Consider the following 26898-nt stretch of genomic DNA (forward strand, 5'->3'; position numbering starts at 1 on the left):
TTTAATTCAACAAATGTTCATTGAGAAGCTTCTCTGGGCCAAGCACCTTTTAGAGTCGCAAGGGGTGCAAAGATGAGTGAGGTAGAGCCCCTCCCTCAAAGAGCATAGAGTCTTAGAAGTTGAACACAAATACAGAATAACTGCAGTTCAAGGCAGCCAACGCAAACCATTACCAACGCGAGGAAAGGAATAAATTAGCAAACAAGCAAACACAGCAGACACAGAATTAAAAGTTAGGAATGTGAAAGGCTCACTGTTCTCTATTCCTGTCTCCACCTTACTTCTTCTTGGCTTGAGTTTTAAACTTCTAATGTGCTCTGTAGAGCCGTGTCTTCAGAAAACCAGTGGGCTGAAATTAGTGCAAGTCAGAAGCATGGGGAAATGAATTCTTAAAAGCTTAACTAAAGAAAGAAAAAAGAAAAAGCCCCAAATTAGAAAATGCAGATACCTAAAGAGCAGGTAATTACAGGTTTCAAAATTTAGGATGGGCTTCATATATAATATGGATTAAAATGTTCACTGTAGGGGCGCCTGGGTGGCTCAGTTGGTTAAGCGACTGCCTTCGGCTCAGGTCATGATCCTGGAGTCCCGGGATCGAGTCCCGCATCGGGCTCCCTGCTCGGCGAGGAGCCTGCTTCTCTCTCTGACCCTCCCCCCTCTCATGTACTCTCTCTCATTCTCGCTCTCTCAAATAAATAAATAAAATCTTTAAAAAAAATAAAATAAAATAAAATAAAATGTTCACTGCATTGATGTTTGTTCAATGGGGAAAGATGAATGTATTTTACTTTTTCATTTTGCATCGTTCACATTAACTGTATGTACTGTTCTGTGTCATTTGCTGATAATAAGAAACTGCCTCTTTCAAAAATTCTATCCAGTCATGGATACTAATGATGACTCCGATGAAGACCATCTTACAAGTTATGATATTCAGCTCAGTATTCAAGAATCCATTGAAGCCAGCAAGTCTACATTTTATTCTGAAAGGTAACATTCAAGTTGACTATCCTCAACAGAATTTCTTTATGGCATTCATTTTGTTGTCAGATAAAATGAAAGACATTTCCTGGCTCTTCCTCTAGGAAAATGCTTACTCTTCTTTTCTGGCAGAGAATCCAATGGCTTTCCAAGGGCCACTGTGCATAGAGGCTTCGGCAATAGGATCTTCCACAAACCCCCACCTCTGGTGGAAGATGGAAATAACCTCAATGGGAAATTCTTAGTTGAATTTGGTTGTAGAGGATTGCCTATTTTTTTAAAATTAATATAGCATCAAAAAGGACAATAAATTTGAACAAATTTGCAAGTACGGTTTATACAACTAAAATATAGATAGGTATACAGAAGTCTGCTCTGAATATTTTAAAGCCCCTTCTGCTACTGACTCAAACAACCTTTATAAGTAATGCATTTCATTTTTGCATCTTCAAACTATAAAAAATAATGTGGACTAGCTCCTAAGTCTAGCCCCAAAGAATGGGAAAGAGTTGAGGGCTTTTATTAAAAACAAGCACTACGTAAACCACAGCCTATTTAATTATCTGCTATCCAAATGACAGAAGTTAACAAATTATACACAAAATATCAATTTTGTGTTGAATCAATCCTGATTTAGCAGAAGTTATAGAGTCTGAAACTGAAAAAGTAGATTTCTGTCTTGAACAACACACATTATACTTTTAACAAAAATAAACGTTAGTTTGCTTTCTATTGTAGTATTTAGAATCCTGTATTATTCTGAAATTAGTAATACTTTTGAATAGGCTCCATGCTATAAAATTATTGCTTTTGAGCTTCTTAAAAATGGACATAGTACCTTTAAATTAGGTCTCTTTAATTTTTCCCTTATCTCCAACAGAGTTCCCAAGAAGGCTTTCACAATCCTAGAATGCCAGCAGATGTTTCTGCTTAATAGATTTGAATCAATTTGTTATGAAATACCTTGTTTCCTTTGAATAAACACACACACCAGAGAATTGCCATGAGGGTTGAAATCACGACCTGTTGGCCCAACGACTAGGAGTTTGTTCAGTAAATGCTCAGCCTGCTTTCACTTGTAGATAAGTTGATCAAAGGCTCTAACATGCAGTGTGGATCATAAGCTCCCAAATAAGCAATTATTAAGTTCAAAGCAATAAACTTTATTGAGCACAGAGTTTTTAAAATTGGAAGAAGCCTTAGAGATCTTTCTATTTAATCCCATCATTTTATTTATTTATTTTTTAAAGGTTTTATTTATTTGACAGAGAGAGACACAGCGAAAGAGGGAACACAAGCAGAGGGAGTGGGAGAGGGAGAAGCAGGCTTCCCGCAGAGCAGGGAGCCCGACATGGGGCTCGATCCCAGGACCCTGGGATAATGACCAGAGCCGAAGGCAGACGCTTAACGACTGAACCACCCAGGCGCCCCTAATCCCATCATTTTATTTTTATTTTTTTTAAGATTTTATTTATTTATTTGAGACAGAGAGAATGAGAGAGAGCACATGAGAGGGGGGAGGGTCAGAGGGAGAAGCAGACTCCCTGCCGAGCAGGGAGCCCGATGCGGGACTCGATCCAGGGACTCCAGGATCATGACCTGAGCCGAAGGCAGTCGCCCAACCAACTGAGCCACCCAGGCGCCCTAATCCCATCATTTTAAAGATGAAGAAACCACTACCCAGAGAGGCTAATTGGCCTCCCAGGATCACAAAATCATGAAACCTGAACCCAGCTCCTCTGACTCTGATTACAACTGTTTACTCCATTTTCATTGCTTAGAACTAATTTCAGAGATAGCGTTATAATCTTGAATTCTGTCATCTGTACTAATGTGCTTATGTCTAGTGTATCATAAATATACTGTGTCTGATTCTTAGACATTTACATTTTTAAAGTAGATAAAATTAGTTGTGTGCATTTCCTATAGATCTTGATTATTAAAATCATGTACAGAAACTCAATATAAGTTAAGTGTTTGGGTTTTTTTGAAGTCTGGGATAAATACGGCTTATTTTTCTTTCTCTGGTAGATTTGCACCACTAAGTGATCAAAACAGAAAACTTGTGGAAGCCATAAAACAAGGTAAATGGGTGTATTGCCTACAGTGGGGCAGGTTGGAGATTTCACTTTGCTGAGACAGAAATGTGTTACCAGCCCCTGTATTTCATTTAGGTCACATTCTTGCGCTCCAGGAATATGTGAAATATAGATATGCATTGGATGAAGCTGATGAAAAAGGATGGTTTCCATTGCACGAAGCTGTCGTTCAACCCATTCAACAAATACTTGAAGTTGTTCTGGATGGTAAGAGAACATAAAATCCCTTTAGCCAAACCAAAGAAAAATGTAGAAATTTTGAGTGCTCCCAACAAACATAAGCAAAAAGAAAAAGCAGAATAAAAGATTATTAGGAATATGGAAAAGAAAATATCCATGTTTTATACTCAGAGTTATAAAAATTAGTATATTTTATGGGGCGCCTGGTTGGCTAGGTCAGTAAGTGTTGGACTCTTGATTTTTGGCTCAAATCATGATCTCAGGATTGTGAGCTTGAGCCCCATGTTGGATTCCACACTGGGCATGGAGCCTGCTTAAGATTCCCTTTCTCTCTCCCTCTGCCTCTCCCTGACTCCCACACCCACGCTCTCTCTCTTAAAAAAAAAAAAGTTAGCACATTTTGTGAGGTTCAGGGTTCACCCTTTGCATCTTTCTACGAATATGACAGAAGTTGGCTCAAAGATGTGGTTATAGGGGCGCCTGGGTGGCTCAGTCGTTAAGCGTCTGCCTTCGGCTCAGGTCATGATTCCAGGGTCCTGGGATCAAGCCCCGCATCGGGCTCCCTGCTCAGCAGGAAGCCTGCTTCTCTCTCTCCCACTCCCCCTGCTTGTGTTCCCTCTCTCGCTGTGTCTTTCTCTGTCAAGTAAATAAATAAAATCTTAAAAAAAAAAAAAAGATGTGGTTATAACCTAAAAGTAATAAAAGTTAATATATATCATGAATTAATTGATTTGAATATAAAGCTTTTTGCTTTGGAGAGTCAGTTTTTAATTTATCATCTTGAACTATCTCTTAACAATTTCCAAAAGATCATTATTGTATAACAAGTATATTTACAATATTTTGTGCTTATATTAATTTTTTCATAATGTAAACATTAGTAAATATCATGTTAAATCAACCCAGAGTTAAGTATTGATAATAATTTTGATAATTCTGATGTTGCAGCACAATATTTGTCACATCTTGGCAACTTTTAACACGTCTTGTGAGTGCCCTATCTTTCAATCAATGTTGCTCCCTCATTCTATGCTCTAGGAGACAATCATAGCTACTTGATAATTAACTATGCAGCCAGCCAGCCAGAAAAAAATAGCTAAGCAGATAGTCAGACAAATAGATATAGAAGATGATGTTAAGCATGGTATTTTCTAACATATTCTGACAGTATCAAATACATACTTATTCCCACATTCACAGATTTCACTTGATAGAAAACAATTTCAGGTGCAATTTAAATAATACAAAGGATTGAGGAGTTATGTTACAATTTATCAAAAAATAAGAACTTGCAATCCATTAAAAACAACAACAACCCCTTAAAACATAGATTTTGGTTTTCTAGCTGTCAAGTCCATGCTCATCTACTTATACTCCCTATCATTTGATAAAGTTTAATCATGTCTTTTAATCTTTCTTTTTCATCAATTGACTGTTCAATCTAAAGTACATAATGTTGGATTATTCTGATCTCTGTGATATCTTTAAGTAAAGATTTTTAACTTTATGCAATATTTTCACATCTCAGCATCCTACCAGACACTCTGGGAGTTCAAGACCTCTGATGGAGAAACACCCTTGACTTTGGCAGTCAAAGCTGGTCTGGTGGAAAATGTAAGAACTTTACTAGAAAAGGGAGTGTGGCCAAACACCAAAAATGACAAAGGAGAGACACCGCTTCTGATTGGTAAATGACTTCTTTTTCTAGAGCTCTGAGTTTGAGACAAAGAAATATTTAATAAGTATGTATTGGAAACCGCTATGTATTGAAGTTATGTAACCCCATCCCCTACTATTCCCTGACCTCCTCCCCCCTAACACCCATCTCATCTGCCCTATGCGTTTGGTGTTTTAATCCTACAAAGGGGTCAAACGTGAAAGATCCTTCAGCACCCACTAACGAGGAGGGATCCAACCTCGGAGTGTTGTGAGGCCAGAAGTGCCAGTTCTAAAGGAATATTCTCTAGGTAGGGTCCGGTTATTAAGTAGGGCTGCATGTGCAGTATGTAGCCAGAAGAAAGAGGCAGAAAGGGGGTTCGAAAGAGAGACATCAGGTTCACATCAGAACAACGAGGTGCCAGCAGATTCTGATCACACAGATGCAGCACTGGGCACCTACAAACGGTTTCACAACAGTGACACAAGGAATGATGGTAAACCTAAAGGTGTCATTTATCAGTTTCTTCTCAGTCTGTGTATCCTGCTATTTTTGTTGACCAGTAAAAACTGGCAAGTCTGCTTGCAAAAGTGACATGAGATTAACTACAAATGACCAGAGATAACATTTCCTGCTACTTTGGAATTTGTCACAGTAACACTTGTGCTCCTTATAAGTAAACCAGAACTCTTATCCTGAGCGGGTTCTATACACACGAATATTCACCTACGGTTGCATCACCACTATTAATGTGATCTGTATTATTTTTATTTTTTTTAATTTTTTTATTTTTTATTTTTAAAGATTTTATTTATTTATTTGAGAGAGAGAATGAGATAGAGAGAGAGAGCATGAGAGGGGGGAGGGTCAGAGAGAGAGGCAGACTCCCTGATGAGCAGGGAGCCCGACGTGGGACTCGATCCCGGGACTCCAGGATCATGACCTGAGCCGAAGGCAGTCGCTTAACCGACTGAGCCACCCAGGCGCCCGATCTGTATTATTTTTAAAGGCATATACCAGTGGGTATTTGCAATGACATCCACATATGTGTTGCTGTTTCTCTAGATAGTTCTCTAGATATCTATAGATATTTGATTTCTGCAAAGCACACATCCACACACACACACACTTTTCCAGAGTTTATATACTATCTCACTTTGCAAATGTAGAATTATTTTCTACTTGCTATTCTCAATTCACTTATTTAAGGGACAACTAAGTCATGATTACCACTCATTTGATTTCTTTTTGCCTTATTTGATTCTGTTTTTCTTTAATGCTTACAACAGAGCGTTAAGCATTTACATGCATTTCAAAGTTGCATATGTTTGTTTCTCTACTCTAGCGATATCTGAAGTGTGGGAAAGGAAGTTGGTCACTGAGTTATCAGAGCCAAAATAGAATTAACATCTGGAAATAATACTTTTTAAAAGCTAAATGGTAATATCAGGAGAAGACAGAAGTCTCACGAAGGAAATTTTCTGAAGGTGTTCGCTTGTGTCTCCATCACCGATGTATCGGGAGAATGGAGTTTTTCTTGGGTTACCTTCTCCAGGACCTTCTTTGTAGAGCCCATGTCAAGTATTTTCAGGTTCTATAGGTAAATGGATCATCCATGGCACTTTCCCAGTTTTCTTTCTGACTCTATAGGCTACTTTGAAATTTGCTATTTATAGCCCATTAACTTATAAAGGGAAAAATAAGAGAAAAAATGCCATTCTTTGGATTTTCCGTGTGATGTCATTTTTATTTTTCTTAGCCCAATGTCATCATCTTTGTCTTTATTATGGAATATCCTTAGATGGCCAAACAAATACCACTTTGTGTCCCTCCAGGGCTCTTCTTCCCCATCAGCCATCTGGCCCTTCCTCGTAGTACTCTGATGTATTACAGTTATCGCAGTTACTTGCTGAGTGCTATCTAATTTGTGATCACCTGACACTTATTAAGGGTATTTTGCACTCAGACTCCCTCTCTGCCCACCCTCCAAAGTTGGTGTCACCTTTCTCCAGTTCAGGATTATCCTTGCATGTCTTATGAGTCACAAGATAAACCAGTGCTGATAATAAGACAATTACATGAGCAAAATACATATATCCAGAAAATGAAAAAAAATTACAGAAATTGAAAGGAAATGTGCCAGCAAACTATAAAGTGTTCAAAAGTGCGCTATGCAAAGTCTCTAATTCCCTAACTCTTCAATTGACGTTTGGTTTTCTTTTTAAGCGTTATTGTTGAAGATATGTAGATATATATTTATTTTTACTATGTAAGTTATTTAAGTTTTATTTTACTTAGTTATGTTACACAAATACTGTATCTGTGCCTTATTAGTTTTCATTATTTCAGACATTTATTGATTAAGAATGTCTTCACAGGTTAGGTTGGGAGGGATTCCCCATGATTTGCATTATTATTTCTATAGGAAGTAAATATATTCTTAGTTCCAAAGCAGTTAAATTGCATGTAAGGTTTTATTTTTAAACTTATTTTAAGTTGTGGCTTATATGTGATATTATTTTCATGAAGAAAGACTAATACCTCTAATCAACATGTTTTCTGAGTCAGACAAAAGGAAAATAGATCATGATGGAAGAGATTCATTATTTTAATACATTTTTTTTCTAGAAAAAAATGCAATAGGAGCAAGAAGATAAATGAGGACACGTATCTCTTAGTTCATTTCACTTATTGATGTTTTTCTCTGCAATGACACCAGCTAGGATGAGGTCATTCACTATAATTAGAGCTGCCAGTGGCCGGTGGGCCATTCAGAGGAAGGCATTTGTCAACAGACTACTTAGTGAGCAAGAGAAAAACTGAAATCTCACCACAGTGATGGCTTGCCTGCCTCCAAATGAAGTAGGCAGAGTTTGTCTTCGTCCTCCTGTGGAAGCCCTTTCCCTCACCTTGGACTTTGATGCTTTCTGTATTCTGCCTTCTGCTCCCCATGATGTTCTATGTGGCCCTGCATCTTCTCCTGCCTTCCCAGCAAAGACCTGGCCTCTGAGTCTCTCTTCAAAGAGAAGACATTATAGGCTTCTTCCCTAGACTATAGATTCCACGAGTGAGAACTAAGTCTGCCTTTTTCCTGTTGTGCACAGTGTAAGACAGCGCCTTTCATACAACCAGAGTGCATGAACCGAATGAGTGAATGAATGAATGAAACTATATTTACCTCCATTAGCAGGAAGTAGCCCTCGTCCTTCTGTTTCTTACTAAGATTTTACTTACTGGGACGCCTGGGTGGCTCAGTCGGTTGAGCGTCTGACTCTTGGTTTCGGTTCAGGTCATTCCTCATCTCAGGTTCCTGAGACTGAGCCCTGCATCAGCGGGGAGTCTGCTTGAAGAGTCTCTCCCTCTGACCCTCCCCTCACCACTGACTCGTGCACGTGCGTGCGTGCACTCTCTCTCTCTCTAAAATAAATAAATCTTAAAAAAAAAAAAAAGATTTTACTTACCGCTAAGAGAAAAAGACATTACATCTTCCAGAATTATTCATATCTAAACTGGGACAATCTCTTAATAACTCAAAGTCGGGGGAAGGGGGTGCTTTTAACTGTAATTTTATCTATTAGAAACAGCAGAGGGGGAGAGAGACCTCTGATCTAGTGGATCTCTTACACTGTAGTACATTATCTGTCATATACTTCACCTGTTTACAACAGCAGACCTACCCAGATTCTAAACATTTTCATTGCTGGGGTGCCTAGGGAGCTCAGTTGGTTAAGCTACCGATTCTTGATTTTAGCTCAGGTCATGATCTCAGGGTCATGAGACTGAGCCCCGAGTGGGGTTCTGCACTGGGCATGGGGCCTGCTTAGGAGTCTCCCCCTGCTCGTGCACTCTTTTTCTCTCCAAAAAACCTAAAAACAGGGGCGCCTGGGTGGCTCAGTCGTTAAGCGTCTGCCTTCAGCTCAGGTCATGATCCCAGGGTCCTGGGATCCAGCCCCGCACCGGGCTCCCTGCTCTGCGGGAAGCCTGCTTCTCCCTCTCCCCCTGCTTGTGTTCCCTCTCTGTGTCTCTCTGCCAGATAAATAAATTTTTAAAATCTTAAAAAAAAAACCTAAAAACATTCTCATTGCTAACCTCCCATTAAGATCACAGAAAAGAGAAGTTCATTTAATACTCGATGCTTTGTTTGGTGGAGGAAAACAAAAAAATCTTTCCTGGGGGTGGGGAGGGGGCTTGATGAACATTATTTACACATGTAGCCCCAGGATCCTAGAAGTGATGAAATTAGACTAATAACGGTTATAATTTATTGAGCTCCTAGTATACACTAAGCATTTCCATACATTATTTAATTTATACAACCCAATAGTGGAGGCTATTTTCATTTCATTTACTTTCATTTTCTAAAGTTTAGAAAGAGTATACACAACATCCTATTATAGGGAAGAGCCCTGTATTCCATGAATCTCTTACCCCGCCTCAGGCCAGGGTCTTAAAGAGAAGGCAACATCATCTTGGGTATGAGAAATAGAGGGGAATGAAAACTACAATATCCTCCTGTAGAAGAAAAGGGAATAGTAAATATCTATTTTCATAATAAATGTCATAATTCGTTTCATACCATCTGAAGGATCCAGGTTCATATGCCTACGTTGATATTCTTTTTTAAAATCACTTTCCAGCTGTGAAAAACGGCTCCTATGACATGGTGTTCACTCTGCTTAAACACAACACCAACCTTGACCAGCCCTGCGTCAAGCGATGGTCGGCAATGCACGAAGCGGCCAAACAGGGCCGCAACGACATCATAACCCTGCTGCTGACCCACGGAGGCGACGTGCACCTGAGAGACGGATTTGGCGTCACACCGCTCGGTGTTGCTGCCGAGCACGGTCACTGCGATGTGCTGGAACACCTCATCCACAGAGGTACGTGCAAAGGAATCGCACGTTCTGGATGATTCTCCCGTCTCTCCCTTTCCTGTTCTCCAGCCCTCCTTGGCTCCCCTTCCTCTCCCGGGTGTAACTGGGCATCAGGCTTTTGTACCCGGCTCCCCCGGAGCCCCCTTGAAAGCCCCCTCTTCCGCGACTCAGGGACACCCTCTACGTCACGGCCTGCACGTCTGCACGGTCGGCCCCGGCTGCTCTCTCTAGCGGCGGCCCGGCCTCGCACACACGGCTCGCCAGGGCCTCACACTTAGTTAGCTTCTCGAAGCGGACTTCTCTTTCACACTTTTGACAACATAATCGCTCTCAACCAAGACGGAAGGCCTAGACTGACTTCTACGCCCTCCATCGCCTTCCTTTCCAAATCCAGTCAACCGCCGAGTCCCGCGGGGTCTCTCCCACCCGTTGGCACGGGGACAGCCCCGTTGGTTTGCATCCCGGGCGGGCTCCTCACGTCTTCCCTGGACCAGGGCAGTTGTTTCCTAACCGTTCGGCCCGTTTCCGGGCTGCCGGCCTCCCCGTCAGAGAATCCAGAGGACGTGCTGCAACTCGGCTGTTCTCCCCGAAGGACAGCTGCAGGGGCTCCAACGGTGTACTCGGAAAACGCTCAGCAGCTCCCCACTGCCTCTGAGTCACGCGCAGGGCCCCACTGCATCATCCCGAATTGTTTTGCCGCGTCTGTCCCTCACTACTCTCAACATGTGTCCTGTACCCCGGCTGCACGACCCCAGCAGGATTCTGGAGTATACCCGCATTCCCTCTGTCTGCGCTTGCGCCAGGCCTTTCCCCTCATCTGGAATATTCGCCGACATAACTCACTCTCTTGAGACACCTCCCCGCTAAAGCCTTTCTTGATTCTCCCAACAGGTTGTGATCTTGCCCTCCTGTGAGCCCTCCAAGGGCTGAATCGAGAATTAAGAGGCCAAATTCTTCAATTGGCTTCCACCACCTCCTTGCGGTCCAACCCTAGCCTTGCTACAACTTCCGGTCCTCAGTTTCCCCATGTGTAAATAAAGGCTAGCACCACATGCTCCCTCAAGGATCCTCTGTGGAGAAAAGATTAACATTTTGCCAGTCCCCAACCGTGCAGCCCCATTTAATTGTCATCTGAGCCCTATGAAATAAGCAGCATCACTCTAGTTTACAGACGAGGAGATGGATAGTCGTAAAAGTAGCTTGCCCGGGCTCTCCCAGTCGCGGCAGAGCCAGAATTCAAACACAGACCTCCTTCTACATCATGACTCCTACTTAGTCTTTTTTTTTTTTTTTTTTTAAGATTTTATTTATTTATTTGACAGAGAAAGACACAGCGAGAGAGGGAACACAAACGGGGAGTGGAAGAGGGAGAAGCAGAGTCCCCACCGAGCAGGGAACCCGATGCGGGACTCGATCCAGGGACTCCAGGATCATGACCTGAGCCGAAGGCAGTCGCTTAACCAGCTGAGCCACCCAGGCGCCCTCCTACTTAGTCTTGATGTCACATGAATGTCACACAATTTGTGTTCTTTGATAGTTTGTTTCATTTCCCCTCTGAGCTGCTTCAGGTAGTCGTATCTATTCATTTTAGGACCTTCTGCTGGGTCACACACAGCACCTAGAGGGCAGTTGTTGAAACGAAAGAGAGGGTTAACATTGTCTTTTAATTTGAAAAGCTGGAGCACCTGGGTGGCTCAGTCGGTTAAGCGTTTGCCTTCGGCTCAGGTCCTGGGATCGAGCCCCATGTCCGGCTCCCTGCTCAGTGGGGCGTCTGCTTCTCCCTCTCCTACTCCCCCTGCTTGCATTCCCTCTCTCGACCTCTCTCTCTGTCAAATAAATAAATAAAATCTTTAAAAAAAAATTTCAAAAGCTAACTACCCTTTTCCCTGGGAGCATTTGTCTACAGCGAGAGAGGGAACACAAGTAGGGGGAGGGAGGGAGGAGGAGGGAGAAGCAGGCTTCCCGCTGAGCAGGGAGCCTGATGCGGGGCTCCATCCCAGGACCCCGGGACCACGACCCGAGCCGAAGGCAGCCGCTTAACCGACTGAGCCACCCAGGGGCCCCAACAACACGTTATTTTTAAGGGGACTATCTTGACAATTTCATGGTAACTCCAGTTATCGCTATGACATATGTTTTATATCGCCAGGTGGTGATGTGTTTGCTCTGGCGGATGATGGGGCATCAGTGTTGTTCGAGGCAGCAGGAGGGGGCAATCCTGACTGCATTTCCCTCCTGCTGGAATACGGAGGAAGTGGAAATGTACCCAACAGAGCAGGCCATCTTCCAATACACCGAGCTGCCTACGAGGGACACTACCTGTGAGTAATAAACCGTAAGATGATCGTTTTCAGTTGAAAAATACAAAATTGTATATAGTCTCAAGTCTATCTATATAATACTTCCCAAAATCTGAAAAGAAAAAGACAGTATAAATATTGGTTTGATTTTTTCCCTTTCTTTTTATTTTCACCTACCTCATGAAATTTCATGTGTTATTCCTAACTGCCCTGGTCCAGGGAACATTCCTTATACTACTTTTATAATAAAAAATTTTTCTTTCAGAAAAAAGTAAGTTACAACTGAACATTCTTCACAAGCCACCCAAATACGCCTTTCTGTTTTGTTTTGTTTTGTTTTTCAATGTGTTTAACAAAAGGCTACAGGGTTTCTAAAACTTTTGCCTTTGGCAAAGGATCTTGTGACAATATTACCAGTATTACTCCCATTTTTACTAATACCTACAGATATTATGATATGATGTCAAATTTATCCTTGACTAGAAAAGTTTCATTATAAGTTCAGGTTTCTTTATTCGAAAAAAAAAAAAACAAAAACGTTGGATAGATTTTTAAATCACAATATGTGCCACAATCAACACATCAGTTGAAGTCTATAATCACTATATTAAGCTACCCACCGTAAGAGGACAGCTTTAGGCAATTAAATATATTTTATAAGTTTAAAAACTTTGAAATCATTAGGCTTTATCATTTGCAGTGGCCACATTGGCTAAGTGGCCAATGACACATAATTGATGCTAAGTGACATGTTGTTAAAGTTTACCTGGATTTACTCCCAGCGTTCATAAATTCACACATGGTAGCTCTGAATTAGGCACAAGAGATCAAGTTTTCCTTGCCTGTGGCTCTCATGTGTGTCTAGTTATTCGGTCAAGTGTGAAATTCACAACTGTTTATCACAGGTTCTTAGAAACATAAGCTGTGGTTAGTTATCCCCATTGGACTGATAAAGATTGATGGAATAATACTCTTTTTTGTGGCTGGTAATTCAATTGCAAGTTTATGGAAGCAGGCAGGACGTGCATGGCCACTCCTGAAACATAGACTACTCAGGAAGCAGTGAAAGAGAAGTGAGGAATGAGAATTCAAAAGGCCTAAACCCTCATCCTTGCTCCACATCCAACTGTGTGACCTTGGACAAGTCATTTCACCCCTGCAGACTTCCTGTTGCCCCTCTGTTAAATGAGGGGTTGGATTGAGCAATGTCCAAGGTCACTTCCTGTGACTCCATGATTCTCATGGTCAAGATTATGAAGCATTCTTCTATGGCATCAGATGCTCCTATCGTTCTTTTATATTTTTTCCACTAAATAGCTTTGGTTGTTTATAAGTATCATGTTGTTCCGAAAAGGACTGGAAGACGGGGAGGGTTCCTGAGGAACCACAATTCTAGGACCAAATATAGGACCTCCAGCATGTTCCCCGGGAATATTTAGAATGGGAAACTAAAAACAAAACTAGATTATACTAAACTAAGTAGTCAGCCAATGGACAAAGGTTAAATATTACATGTTTTTGTATGAGGTTATCTAGAGAAAATAAAAGAAAGTAAACAACCTGCATTCACTTGTCTAGTGAGGAAGCTGGTTTATTTAAATTCTTCATTTTCTTCAGGCCATGAGGGTATTTGACTTTTTTTTTTTTTTTTTAGTGCGCTGAAGTATCTTATCCCAGTAACATCCAAAAATGCAATACAGAAAAGCGGGCTAACACCAGTCCACTCCGCAGCAGATGGACAAAACGTGCAGTGCCTCCAACTGCTCATTGAAAGTGGCTTTGATGTCAACGCCCCGCTCGCGGACCACATTTCTGGGAGCTATGATGACGAACGGAAGACGGCGCTGTATTTTGCCGTTTCTAACAATGACATCCAGTGCACAGAAGTCCTTCTGGCTGCAGGTGCAGACCCAAACCTAGACCCCCTCAACTGTCTGCTTGTGGCAGTGAGGGCCAATAACCATGAAATTGTCCGGCTGCTTCTCTCCCACGGAGCTAACGTCAATTGTTATTTTATGCACGTGAATGACACGCGTTTCCCCAGTGCCATTCAATATGCCCTAAATGACGAGGTGATGCTGCGCCTGTTGCTGAATAATGGCTACCAAGTGGAGATGTGCTTTGAGTGCATGCATGGGAACATCTTTGGAAATTCATTTGTGTGGTCAGAGATAGAAGAAGAGGTACTACCGGGGTGGACATCTTGTGTAATAAAAGATAACCCGGTGAGTTATATCCTTTTCTTCTTCCTGTTGGGTCAGCATCCTAACATTTGCTCATTTAGGGATGTTACAAGAAAAGAAAAATCAACTCTCATATTTTTCTTATTCTTGAATTTGGGTTGGCAATAATATGGGGATATAAGCATAAAACTAGGCAAACAAGATTTCTTCTTTTTCTTGAGCTGGAAATTGAATGTGGAAGCATGTGAAAATGTATGCAATTAATAATTTATGCTTCTTTGGTGGAATATTGGGTATGGAAACATGGAAAGAAGAATCATGGAAAGAAACACGATTCTTCCAGGTTATGTTGACTGCAATAACAGCAGAGTCCTGCATATAGCTTCAGGGCTCATAGTTTCACAGATACAAGCAATTTATTTTTCTTTTTCATTCATTACAAGGAGGGTACTTTATTTTCTGTAAAAAGACAAAGACAGTAATTTTTCATAACAAAATTGAGTGCTTATGTACATAGTATAATAAATGTATTACTAAATTAAATTTTATCAATTCTCTCAGTTCTGTGAGTTTATTACAGTTCCTTGGATGAAACACTTGGTAGGCAGCGTTATTCGTGTATTAATCGATTACATGGATTATATTCCTCTGTGTGCTAAGCTGAAGTCTGCATTAGAAGTACAGAGAGAATGGCCAGAAATCCGTCAAATACTAGGTAAAAAAAAAAAAAAAAAGGTTTTGCCTTTGAATTTTTTTTCCTGAAGAATGTATATAGGTGAAGTGTCTCAATGTCATCATTGTTACTTTTTCAGTGCTACTTCATTTTCATAATTATCTGGGTTTTTAAATCATCCTTAGTACTTCCTCTGATATAAGATGCTAATTTTTTGCTTTTCTTGATACTTTCCAACTCTTTAATTGTGTAATGAGTACTACTAAAACTATATTAACATTTTGGCTAGAATTCATTTTTTAAAAGGTTACTCTTATAATACCCTAAGATACCTGGACTGTAGTCTCCATGTGAACAGGCATCTATTTTGTTTATTTTTGTATTCTCAAGGCTTTGCATGATACCTAGTGAGTAGTAAATAATAAACACTGAGTAAATGAGTGAATGGAATGAATTAGAGTTATCCTTTTTGATATGCTCTCTCTCAGGTGTTTATTGACAAATTCTTAACAAAAGTTTGTCTTATAGGCAGGCCATTTTCTATTCTCTAGTTTAAAGTTCAGTTATAGTCATAAAAGTGATTCATACTATAAATACAAAACTAAGGCTGAAGGCAATTACAAAACAATCTGGGCCCTATAAATTCTTCTTCTTTTTTTTTTTTTTAAGATGTTAAGTGATTCTGAAGCTCACTAATGTTTGGGAACCAATCTTTATTTTTTTATTAAGTAAGCTTTATGCCCAACGTGGTGCTTGAACTTACGATCATCCCAAGATCAAGAGTCGCGTGCTCTACTGACTGAGCCAGCCAGGAGCCCCTGGACCCTATAAAATCTTGAAGCTGACCTGTCAAGGCTCCCTTTCTGAGCCACGGCCCGCAATGGGAATAAAATTGAAACCATAGGACAGAGTCATGAGAAAGTCCACATAAAAGGAGAGGCAGCAAAGAGAACAAGGCAACTTCAGGCAGCAAGCCACTATTTTGGATCATTACTAGAAGATAACAGAATAGGGAGTTCTGTAAAGTCAGAAGAGCTGTCTTGGACCAAGTATCCTTCTAAAACTTCAGGACAACTAACGTCACATCAAAATGAGCAACAGAAAATTATCACAGTCAAGTCTCATATAAATTTATTATAAGAAAATAAAGAAAGAGGAACAGAATAACATCCCCACAGACCAGAAAGCACACCAGAAAAGCATATCCTTAGAACAGATGAAAACTAAAAATTTCATTTCAAAACAAGCTAACCGGCATAAGGAAGATGATCCAAGATATGAAAAAATACAAGTTCAGAATTATAAAGATTCAGAAATGAGGTAACAGAACTGAGGGAAGAATTAGAAATAAAAAGAAAAAAATAATTTCAAATTTAAAGACTGAACTAGAATGAAAGCAAGAACTAATAATGCAATAGATAATATCTTCAGAGAAACAGAAGCTGAAATGGAAGGAAAACGTTTAAATAAAATAGAAATGAAGGAATAGATCAAAGGATTTGAAAGACAGTGCCAGACATTGAAGACAGGCAATAAAGAGTGAAGAAATGAACAACAGGATTCCTTAAAAAGGAAAACCAAATTGAGGAAACAAAACAAATACAAAAACCTATATTACAAAAAAAATCTGTGATAAAAAGAAAAGGCAAAGCTACAAATTACAAATTAATATGTCCTTTGATCATGTAGGCAAAAGGAACAACTGACTTATGAGGGAAAAAATCAGATTCCCTCAGACAATATTGTTTCTCTGATTGCCTTCTGAAGAATCCACTAGAAAATGAGCTTCAGACAAACCAAAATAACTGGAGAAGTAATGACATAAGGACTAGTACTGAGCATTAGACAGAAGACCAAGACCAAGTGTGAGCTAAAAGGGAGGAGATACCATATGTAGGGTTGCATGGTCAGATAATGTGCATATGACACAAATATTTTAAAATGGGGAGAGCACACACAAAAACATTTTTTAAAGATACCAAATTATATGGTGGTGGCATCATATTAATATTGTTATCTGAGAATGAGAGGCATTCAGTAAGTGAGTGATTGTGGGATATTCTAACTCTATTATTCTTTGTATCCTTGAGAATACAAAGGATTGTCAGTGTGGAAGAAAGGAAATACAGATGTAATAGGTTAAAGAAAAATCTTGTAGTCCTGAACTTGAATTGGAAATATCAATATGAACTCAAGCTATTTTACCTGGGTATGTCTGTCTGTCTACAGTAAAGTCTTAGAAATAATGGCAAACTGAGCAGCGATCAACATCCCCAGACTGTGGTCTTCAATGACCATTTCCTAGAAAAAAAAAAAGAAAGCATGATTTCAGGTCTCAGGAAGGAATGTGCAAGATGAGCCTGGAATATCTGTCATTCTACATTGCAAAGAAACTGTCTACCAGAGCATGCCAATAGAATTTAGGAGCCAACTTGAAGAAGCTCCTACTGGCCAAAGATGGGACAATTCAGCTTCCAAAGGGTAATTATTTTAGTGAATTGAAACCAACTAAATATGCTTAAATATGATATTTAAAAAATCAGTCTGCTCTAGAGAATAAGAAAATCAATTCATTATCTTGAAAATTGATAAAGGAAAAGATTTGAGCCTTTATTCTGCCTTACCTGTATGATTTGTGCCACTAGTAACCAAAGAGTAGATGAGCAAAGACGTCTCTTTATAAAAATATTCCAAATAATAAATGAAAAAGAAATGGATGTCACCACTTTGCAGCCCCCAGTCAACTAATGGACATAATCATTGAGCATCAGCTGCTCCTAATATCTCATTATGTGGCCCCTGATGAAAGAACACAGCACCAGCTATAGTTTTGCCAAAGAGATCAAACCTGAGTCTGCTCACGTCTCTGGATCCAGCCATCAATTTGTGAGAAATAGAAATGGCAGTGAAACATGGAGCTACACCATGAAAGGCAATCAATCAGCAAAATTTAGGCTGTGGGAAAATGCAGGGCTTTTTGGTTCTTCAAAGATGAATTGAAGGAAAGAGAAAGGGATGGAGAAAAGAACCTGTGGATTAAGAGACTTAAAGGTCCTAACAGATTTTTTTAAAAAAAATATTGTCAATACAATACAATATAGGGATAGAACACTTAGATGTTGGAGTTCTAAAGGAAGTGATTACCTGGGGTGCTGGCCTGGCTCAGTCAGTAGAGCATGCAACTCTCGATCTGGGGTTGTAAGTTTGAGCCCCGTATTGGGTGTAGAGATCACTTTTAAAAAAACAAAATCTTAAAAAAATAAATAAAAAATAGAGATGACCATAAAAGTCCGAATAGTGGTAACTTATAGGGGAGGAAGGAATGAAGATTGCAATGGATTATGGAGGGAATTCTTGGATGACTGGGGAAATTCTTCTATTCATGGCCTGGCAGGTGATTAAAGGTCTTCATCTCATAATCACTAATAATAATTCATGAAGCTATGCATGTATGTAGTTACTTTATATATATATATTTTTAAAGATTTTATTTATTTATTTGACAGAGAGAGACACAGCGAGAGAGGGAACATAAGCAGGGGGAGTGGGAGAGGGAGAAGCAGGCTTCCCGCCGAGCAGGGAGCCCGATGCGGGACTCGATCCCAGAAGCCTGGGATCATGACCTGAGCGAAGGCAGACGCTTAACGACTGAGCCACCCAGGCGCCCTGTTACTTTATATTTTATTTTGCAAAAAAAAGGTTAAAACATTTTGGAGATTATAAGAGGAAAAAAAAAAAAAAAAAACAACAACCCAGAAGTCTTAAATACGCAAATTACCCAAAGTTACAGACCTAGAAAACAACAAAGCAAAGATTTGAACCCTTGTCTATCTTACTTCAAACCACTCTCTCCAACAGCACTGTGCTTCCTGTCATAGGCAGAACAGAGTTTGCTTCTAACTGGTAATCAATTGTCCATGTGTTTTTATTACAAAAGAATAACCAATTCTGATAACTGTAGAAAGGCGATCTAAGGAAGAAGAAGACCAGGAAGTTGTGATATTGTTTCAGTCATCCATTAATGCAACTGGAGTGGAAGTCCGTTGAATGCTGTGAGTGTGATTAACCACTGGATGTCAGGATTCGTCCAGACATATGTAAGGCCATATATTTGTTAAAGAAGAAAATAAAATGTAATTTTTTTAAAAAGATGGGCTTATTTTGCCTATTTCAGTAACAATAATTTTGCCTCCATAGTTTTTGAAAAACATTGTTTTGTTTTTTTTTTAAGATTTTATTTATTTATTTGACAGAGAGAGAGTTAGCGAGAGAGAGAACATAAGCAGGGGGAGCGGGAGAGGGAGAAGCATGCTTCCTGCGGAGCAGGGAGCCTGATGTGGGACTCGATCCCAGGGCCCTGGGATCATGACCTGAGCCGAAGGCAGACCCTTAACAACTGAGCCACCCAGGCACCCCATTGTTCTAATTTTTTAAGAAGATAATTTGTTTATAATCACAAAGGCAATGGAAATATGATGTCTTTTATTACTGAATTGAGTGATAGTTCATATTATTGAGTGGTTACAAAGTGCCAAGCAGTTTTTCACTAGCTCATACTGCTGGGATAATATGTCAGTGTTGTAATATAGATAAAGTAAGAGTTGAGAATAAAGACTAATATCAAATATTTAAGTAACATTAGATTTTTTTTTAATATAAAATGTTTGGTGTCAGACACTGAAACAAACCTAAGATTGAATCATTTCTATCGCGTTTCCTGGATAATTATGCATTAGAAATATTGGTAGACGATAGAGGAAGTAAATAAATAAAACTCTATAGTACTCAATTCTAAAACATAAATAGGAGATGTGAGCATTTGCTTTCTTAAGTCAATTCCATTCATTCATTTAACATATCCTGGCTGAACACCCACTATGAGCCAGGCTCTTCCTGACACTGGAAGAAGCTAAATGCTTGTCTTCATGGAGACTGCATTCTGGAGGAGGGGTCTGGGATGCTTAATTACACTTTGAATTTCTTTTAAAATCGCTAATTGCTAATGGGTACATACCTGTTTTTCAGAATGACACTATTAATGTTATTCTAAAACAGTCTGTATCTTACAGGTTAATCTACTAATATTGTTTTTATTTTTTGCTTATTTTTTCCCAACATTTTAGAGAATCCTTGCTCATTAAAGCATTTGTGTCGGTTAAAAATTCGAAGGCTTATGGGACTCCAGCGACTCCGCCAGCCAGCCTCAATGAATAAGCTCTCTCTACCACCAACCATCCAAAGATATATATTATTTAAAGAGTATGATCTCTATGGACAAGAGCTAAAATTGCCGTGATTTAAAAGATAATATTTTAAATGTGATTTAAAAAATATTTTAAAATGGGGTTCATTCAGAATTTCTTGGAATCATTTTACATCCTTAAGTGTATTTAAATCCATTAACAATTTTATAATGATTGTGTGTTCTTATCGGGACACCATATTTTACATCTTTAAAGACTTTACATTGTGATGTTTTTAAAGCTGGTCAATATTTTGTATGTGAATTTCTAATAATTATCTTCACTTCCAACAAGTCTTCAAATTATCCATCTCTCCTGCATTTATAAAACAATGAACCACTTTCTCAAACCCCCATCTCCAGCCAGTTGCTGGCTCTTTCTTTTCTTTTATACCCACACCGAGCTCTTTCCAGCTTGCAGATGCACACATGGTCCTCGGGCTTGGGCTCCCTCCACTGCCTTTCTCAAGGTCTTTAATAATTGCCTTCTTGCTAATTTCAATGAGCATTCTTAGTCCTTTCAGCTGAATCCTGCGCATCTGGCACTGCTGTCTGCTCCCTCCTTGAAATGGTGTCCCTTTGTTTTCAGGACACCTTGCTCTCTTGGCTCACCTCCCCTACTGAGCGCTCTTGTCTCTGGCTTCTTTCTGTGTTGCTTATCTCCTGCCAACCCGTTAGGATGTCTTAAGCCCTGTTTTCTTCTTATGCTATGTTCTCTGGGAGAAATGTCATCCACATCTATGGTTTCAATAACTAACTGTATGCTATTGGCTAGACAATTTATATCAGAAGTTCAACTCTTTCTCTCATCCTATGTAAACAAGTGTTCTAATGGACTTTTGGTTTTTTTCTAAAGATTTTATTTATTTATTTGAGACAGAGAGAGAGAGCACAAGCAGGGAGGAGAGTCACAGGGAGAGGGAGAAGCAGACTCTCCACTGAGCAGAGAGCCCGATGTGGGGCTCAATCCCAGGACCCCGAGATCACGACCTGAGCCAAAGGCAGATGCTTAACCGACTGAGCCACCCAGGCGCCCCTCTGATGGACTTTTAAACACAAAGGTACCTCAAACTCAACATGTCCCCAAATGAACCCACTACCTTCCTCCACAAAGAGGCTCCTTTCCTACATTCTCTAGCTCACTAGTTAAGCCCAATTATGGTCAGTTCAGTTTCTTAAGAAAAAACCTGAACGTCGGATCTAACCATCCCATTTTTCTTACCCAATACAGCAAATCACCAAATCCTGGTTAAGTTTGTCCCTTGAAGACATCTTCTTCTACTCAGTCTTACTGATTTGGCCCTAATTCTAGCTATCTATTATCTTCTTTTTCCTGGGATACTCTAGTGCTGCCTAACTGGCCTTCCTTCCTGTTGTCTTGTTCCATCCAACACACAGTCTACCCACAACATCCCAGAGTGATCTTTTACAAATCTAAGTAGAGTTTGACTCCCCTGCTTAAAACCATTCCCATTGCTCTTAGGATAAAGTCCAAAGTTCTTCCTGGCCCTTCCCTATCCAAATCCCTGCCTTCCTCCTTAGCTTTATCTCTTGACTTCTCCGTTTTCCCTCTCCTTTAACCATATTAAACATCAGTTAGAAGTCTGTTCTTTGAACAGTGATTCCCAGATTTTCAGATTTTCTACACCTGTAGTTTTTGCTTTGCTAATTTCAAAAATAGGGTCATCTATTTTTTAAAAATCTATCATCTACTATCACTGTCATTTTATAAAAGAGGGACCATCTTAATGCCAGAAAGCCAGTCGGTCTTAAACCCAGTAATTAAAATTGAATGACTTTAGGTTTGAAAAGACTTACCACACTGTCTTCATTTCCCCATTGATGGGTGAAAATTTCATTCTGCCCCAACAAATATCTGAGGTCCTTTGGGAACCACTGTTGTAGCAATAGACCATGCTCTCTTATACTTCAGGGTCTTTGCATTTCTTTCTCTCTGTGCCTGGAATCCTCTTTCCATCCCCTGTCACCCCTTCTCCTCCAGGTCTCAGCTTAGACGATCCCTCCCATGGGAGGGGAGGCCCCAGCACAGCACTTCTCAGGCTGAACTGGAACCCTGATTCTCATCCGCCTGCCCCACTAGACTAGAAGCTCTACGAGGGCAGGATCTATGTCTGTTGTTTTCCAGTGTTTTCTTAGAGCTGAACACATTCCCTAGATCACAAAGTTCAATAATTATTTGTTGAATATAAAGAATGAGTACATTTTGTATAATACCCAGACAAAAGTAATCAGTGACCTCATCACTATCATGGTAAATTGATAGTTCTGAATCTGTGAATTGGCTATGTAACCTTAATCATGTAATTATTTAGATTTGGTTTTCTTAGATTTTAATAATGTGTTTTTCTTATTTTATTTTTATCTTTAGAGTTACTGTATTTTTCCAATGGCTGATTGGTTTGTGAATTTTTCACATTATATTTAGCTTCAGTTATCTCTAAAAGATAAATAAGCATAAAAAAAAAAAACCACCCTGTGCAATTAGAACTATAGTGTAAACTTCCTGTGTTCCCTAGAGGATATATTTTTATATAAATTGTAATGTATTTAATTCATAACCATAATGTTTTGTGTATAGTATTGCATGATTCCTCTATTGTTCTCCTAGTTGTGGCTAAAGACATTGTTACCTATAAGTAGCACTCTAAGTAAATAAAAACTAATACTGGGGATATAAGTCTGCTTTCTGATGTTTCAGATATTAAATAAACCAAAGCACTGACACTTTCTTTAATGTAGTTTTGTGTAAGTACATTCAAGCTGCTTCATATAGTAAATAAAGTCTACTACACTAAAGCTGTGACATTTTTCTTTAATGTGTTTTATGTAAATATATTCATGAAACATTTGAATGTAAAGATACAAGTTCCTGGCGTATGTTAGCGGTTTTGCAAATGGGTCTTCTGTTACTTGTGAAGCAGGAGAGAGATGTTTTCTATGAACCTGACACAATTGCTGTATCTGAAATGCATTTGATATTTTGTTCTTATATTTTGAAGTTTCCTAATTGTGCTTTTGTTTGTGTGTGGGCTGGGTGGTAAGGGAACTAATTATCTCATTAGGGCTGTCTCTCCCAGAATATGTCACTTTATCCGGGAGAGGACAACAGCTGCTTCTCCCCACTGAGCCGTAGGAGAAGCCAAACATGGTACCGTGGTGCCTGTTGAACCACTGTGGGATTGATGTGCTAGAGTTTTGATGACATCGCCCCACGCTGCCAAGATGTGCATGGTTGTTTGGGTCACTGGGAATTTTGTTTTATGTCGGACAGACAGCCTGCATGCAAAGAAGCAGCTCTGACCTCTCATTTGAGTGTGTTTCGTTTAGTTTTTCAGGAGGCAATCTTGAAAGAGTATTTACATTTCTGACTTAAAATAATTTTATAAGCACATTGGAACCAAGTGCCTCCTGAAGACTGTGGTTCAGTCATTTCAGTTGGTCACAGGACATGTTTCTAGGCAATAGAATGACAGTGCAAAAGATGGGAGAAGGAGTGTGTTAAGCAATGCCATACAGCAAACTTTCATAGGTAACACTCCCTTTGATGCAGGCTTTTGAAAAATCTGAACATATTAGTCAGACAGCATGGAAACTACAAAGAAGATGGAGTTTTTTATGACCCAGAGAACACACTTAAGCCTTGTCATTGACTTTTGCCACACATTCCTATCCAAATTTTGGTTTCAAGTCACATTATTCTCATGTATATAGTCACCTTTCAAGTCAGAAATTATGTAGGACATATAAAAACTCTCAGCTGCTTCAAGTTTTTTTTTTTTGTTTTTTTTTTTTTTTTAAAGATTTTATTTATTTATTTGAGAGAGAGAGAATGAGAGACAGAGAGCATGAGAGGGAGGAGGGTCAGAGGGAGAAGCAGACTCCCTGCCGAGCAGGGAGCCCGATGCGGGACTTGATCCCGGGACTCCGGGATCATGACCTGAGCCGAAGGCAGTCGCTTAACCAACTGAGCCACCCAGGTGCCCCAGCTGCTTCAAGTTTTTAATGGGTCAAAAATGAAACACTATATGCCTATGTCCATACTTTCAACACACACACAGTACATCTATGTGACATATACACATATATTCTACATACATACATGAGTGCATTGTAGTGTGGTATTTTCGTGCCATATAGTGCAGGAGGTGGAAATATGCACCTTGTCGTCAAACAGACCTGAGTTTGAACCAGGCTCCACCAATTATCAGCTGCTTGATTTTGAACAAGACATGACATAAGTATACAAACACCAGATCTAACCTAGAGTGAGTGTGTGTGAAACTCGAGTTCTCACCATTATTACTACAGAGTGGCGGCGTCAGTGCCAGACTTGCAAAAGCCAAGAACCTTGGCCTTAGGATATGTCTGCCAATTGTCGTGCTTGCATGTGAAAATATGAAAAATAATGTTAGAGATGTATATGACATCTCACTATCATCTATAAATACTTTGAGAAAATTCACAGAATGAAAACTGCAGAGGATTGTCCCAAGCACATAACACCCCACCTCTGCTTTTACTAGGAAACCCCTGGTCATCAATCGTTGAAACAGAAAGAAAGGTTTCTCAGGGGAGAAGATGTGTGGAAGGAATACTTATCTGACCTCAGTGGCCCATGTTTTGCAACCTCAGGGAGTGCTAGAGATGTCTGGGGATTTGCTGTTTTTGGAAGGGGACAGTCTAGTAATTTGAATCTGGGCACTGGGAGCGCCTGAGTTCTAATATCAGATTGGCTCGGGATGCCACCCGAGGCACTTGATGGGTACTCACATTCTGTGCTTGAGATTCCAGTAAACTGGGGACAGCCATTTCTCTGGCCTTGGAAGTCTTCCATCCCAGATCTCCCAATGAGATTTAAGATATAACTCCTTGGAAGCAGCCCATAGTGTTGAATAAGGTAGAAGGTGTGGAGGGCGCTATAAGTGATACTTACCTTGGGATTGAGTGGGTGTGAGAGAACAGTATCTGGTTCTTTCTGTCTGAAGTGAAGTCGGCACTGGCTTCTCAGAGGAAGTTTTGTTTATTTGTTTTTAATGCTTTGTAGAAGTCAAGTAACTAGACAGGACATTCAGTGGTCAACAATCTACATTCCCGAATGTCTGAATACCCCTGATCTAGTTACCCTAACTGGTTTAATATTGTTTCAGTGAAGTGACAATTTTAATCCCCTTTGACTGGAGGATGATAACATTTGCTTAAGTTTGACTCATGGGAAGGCCCTCAACCTGGCTCAGCTCTGCTCCCAGACCTTTCATCAGGGCTCTGCTCTGCACTGGGACCAGAAGTACCCAAGAGGCTATATTGAATTGTGGATTGGAGCATTCCCTGATCAAATCTGACCTTCTACTTTACTGAGTCCGATTTCCTACAGGGATTCTAGGATGTCTGCAAACCCTCTCTTCAACAGGAAACACAACCTTTTGTTTGACAATAAAAAGTAAGGTTTAGAATGCAAGTAAATTTAAGAGAAGTGGAATGATATTAAAAGCCTTTCTAAGTAACAGGCTTTAGTGAGGAAAAGATGGTGAGACCCCCAAGTCTATAGAAGGAAACAGGTAAATATTTCCTACAGATCAAAAGTTTAATCATTTGTTCTATGAATGTGGAAAGAATCTTGAGAAACAGCTAATTTATTTTAATACATTCTCGAAAGACGACTTCAATAACAGTGCCTTTCATTTTTTCGGTGTTTTACAGCTCACAAAGCATTCCACAGATCTCATCTTACTTGATTCTTACAACTCTTGGAAGAGCAGGGCAGGGAAGGCGTTAATTATCTGCACTAAGGAAAACAATCTTAGAGTTAACTAAGGTAGTAAATACCAGAGCTAGAGCTCAACCTGAAACTCTTGACTCCAAATCCCAAGCTCTTACCACCCCATCATTTTTAGTTCAGATTAGGAGGGTATTGTTCATAATAGCCAAAAAATGCAAACAATCTAAATGTCCATAAACTGATGAATGAATACATATAACATGGGGCATCTATACAATGGAATACTATTTAGCAACATGCTACAAACATGGATGAATCTGAAAAACATTAGGTTAGGTGAAAGAAGTCAGACACAAAAGAACACTTTTATATGATTCCGTGTATATAAAATGTCCAGACAAAACAAATATATTGAGACAGAAAACAGATTCGTGGTTGCCTGGGGTTGGGGGTGAGAACAAAGGTTGACTGCAGAGGGGATCTTTGTGGGGTACTGGAAATGTTCTAAATTTACAACTTGGTAAATTTACTGGAAATAATCATTGAACTTTAGACTTACAGTGAGTGCATTTTATAGAATATAAATTAATCTGAATAAATTGCTTTTAAAAAACAGGAGGCACATATCTCTCACCGACAGGTGATGCCACGTCTACAATCTCACTGAGGTAGCTCAGCTAAACAATGGAATCATCTGGCTCAGAAGCACTTGGTTCTTGTGCTAGCAGCACATGATTTATTAGTTTTGCTCTGCTGATAAGACCATTAAAAGCAGATGACACAGCATTCAAGGGCAGCACCATGCTTGCCGCCTTCGCCAGTCTTACTGGCCCTCAACCCAGGCAAATGTAGCCTTTCTGCCAACCTCTGAGATTTCATGCTGATTGTAATACGACTTTCCCATCTTTTTTAAATTGTTGTCATTGTTCTTATTGCTATTACAAAACGTAGAGAAACATACCAATTGGA

At 39.8% G+C, this 26898-nt stretch overlaps 1 protein-coding gene across 1 annotated transcript; it reads left to right on the forward strand.

Moving 5' to 3' along the window:
* Positions 1 to 883: 883 nt before the first annotated feature.
* ASB15 (ankyrin repeat and SOCS box containing 15) lies at positions 884 to 20246 on the forward strand. Its single transcript, XM_021699405.1, has 9 exons — positions 884 to 990; positions 3013 to 3065; positions 3156 to 3287; positions 4789 to 4947; positions 9555 to 9800; positions 11944 to 12115; positions 13749 to 14319; positions 14839 to 14992; positions 20074 to 20246. The coding sequence occupies exons 1-9, from the start codon at positions 884 to 886 to the stop codon at positions 20244 to 20246; spliced, it is 1767 nt and encodes a 588-aa protein (XP_021555080.1).
* Positions 20247 to 26898: the final 6652 nt, after the last annotated feature.

This window comes from Neomonachus schauinslandi, chromosome 12, assembly GCF_002201575.2.
Source record: "Neomonachus schauinslandi chromosome 12, ASM220157v2, whole genome shotgun sequence".
In the NCBI taxonomy this organism is placed as follows: Eukaryota; Metazoa; Chordata; class Mammalia; order Carnivora; family Phocidae; genus Neomonachus; species Neomonachus schauinslandi.

Bases quoted from the DNA above. Each gene is read 5' to 3' on its own strand.
- ASB15 (XM_021699405.1), top strand. From the start codon at position 884: ATGGATACTAATGATGACTCCGATGAAGACCATCTTACAAGTTATGAT. The intron at 4,948-9,554 runs GTAAATGACTTC...ATCACTTTCCAG, and splicing joins AGAGACACCGCTTCTGATTG to CTGTGAAAAACGGCTCCTAT. The intron at 9,801-11,943 runs GTACGTGCAAAG...TTATATCGCCAG, and splicing joins GGAACACCTCATCCACAGAG to GTGGTGATGTGTTTGCTCTG.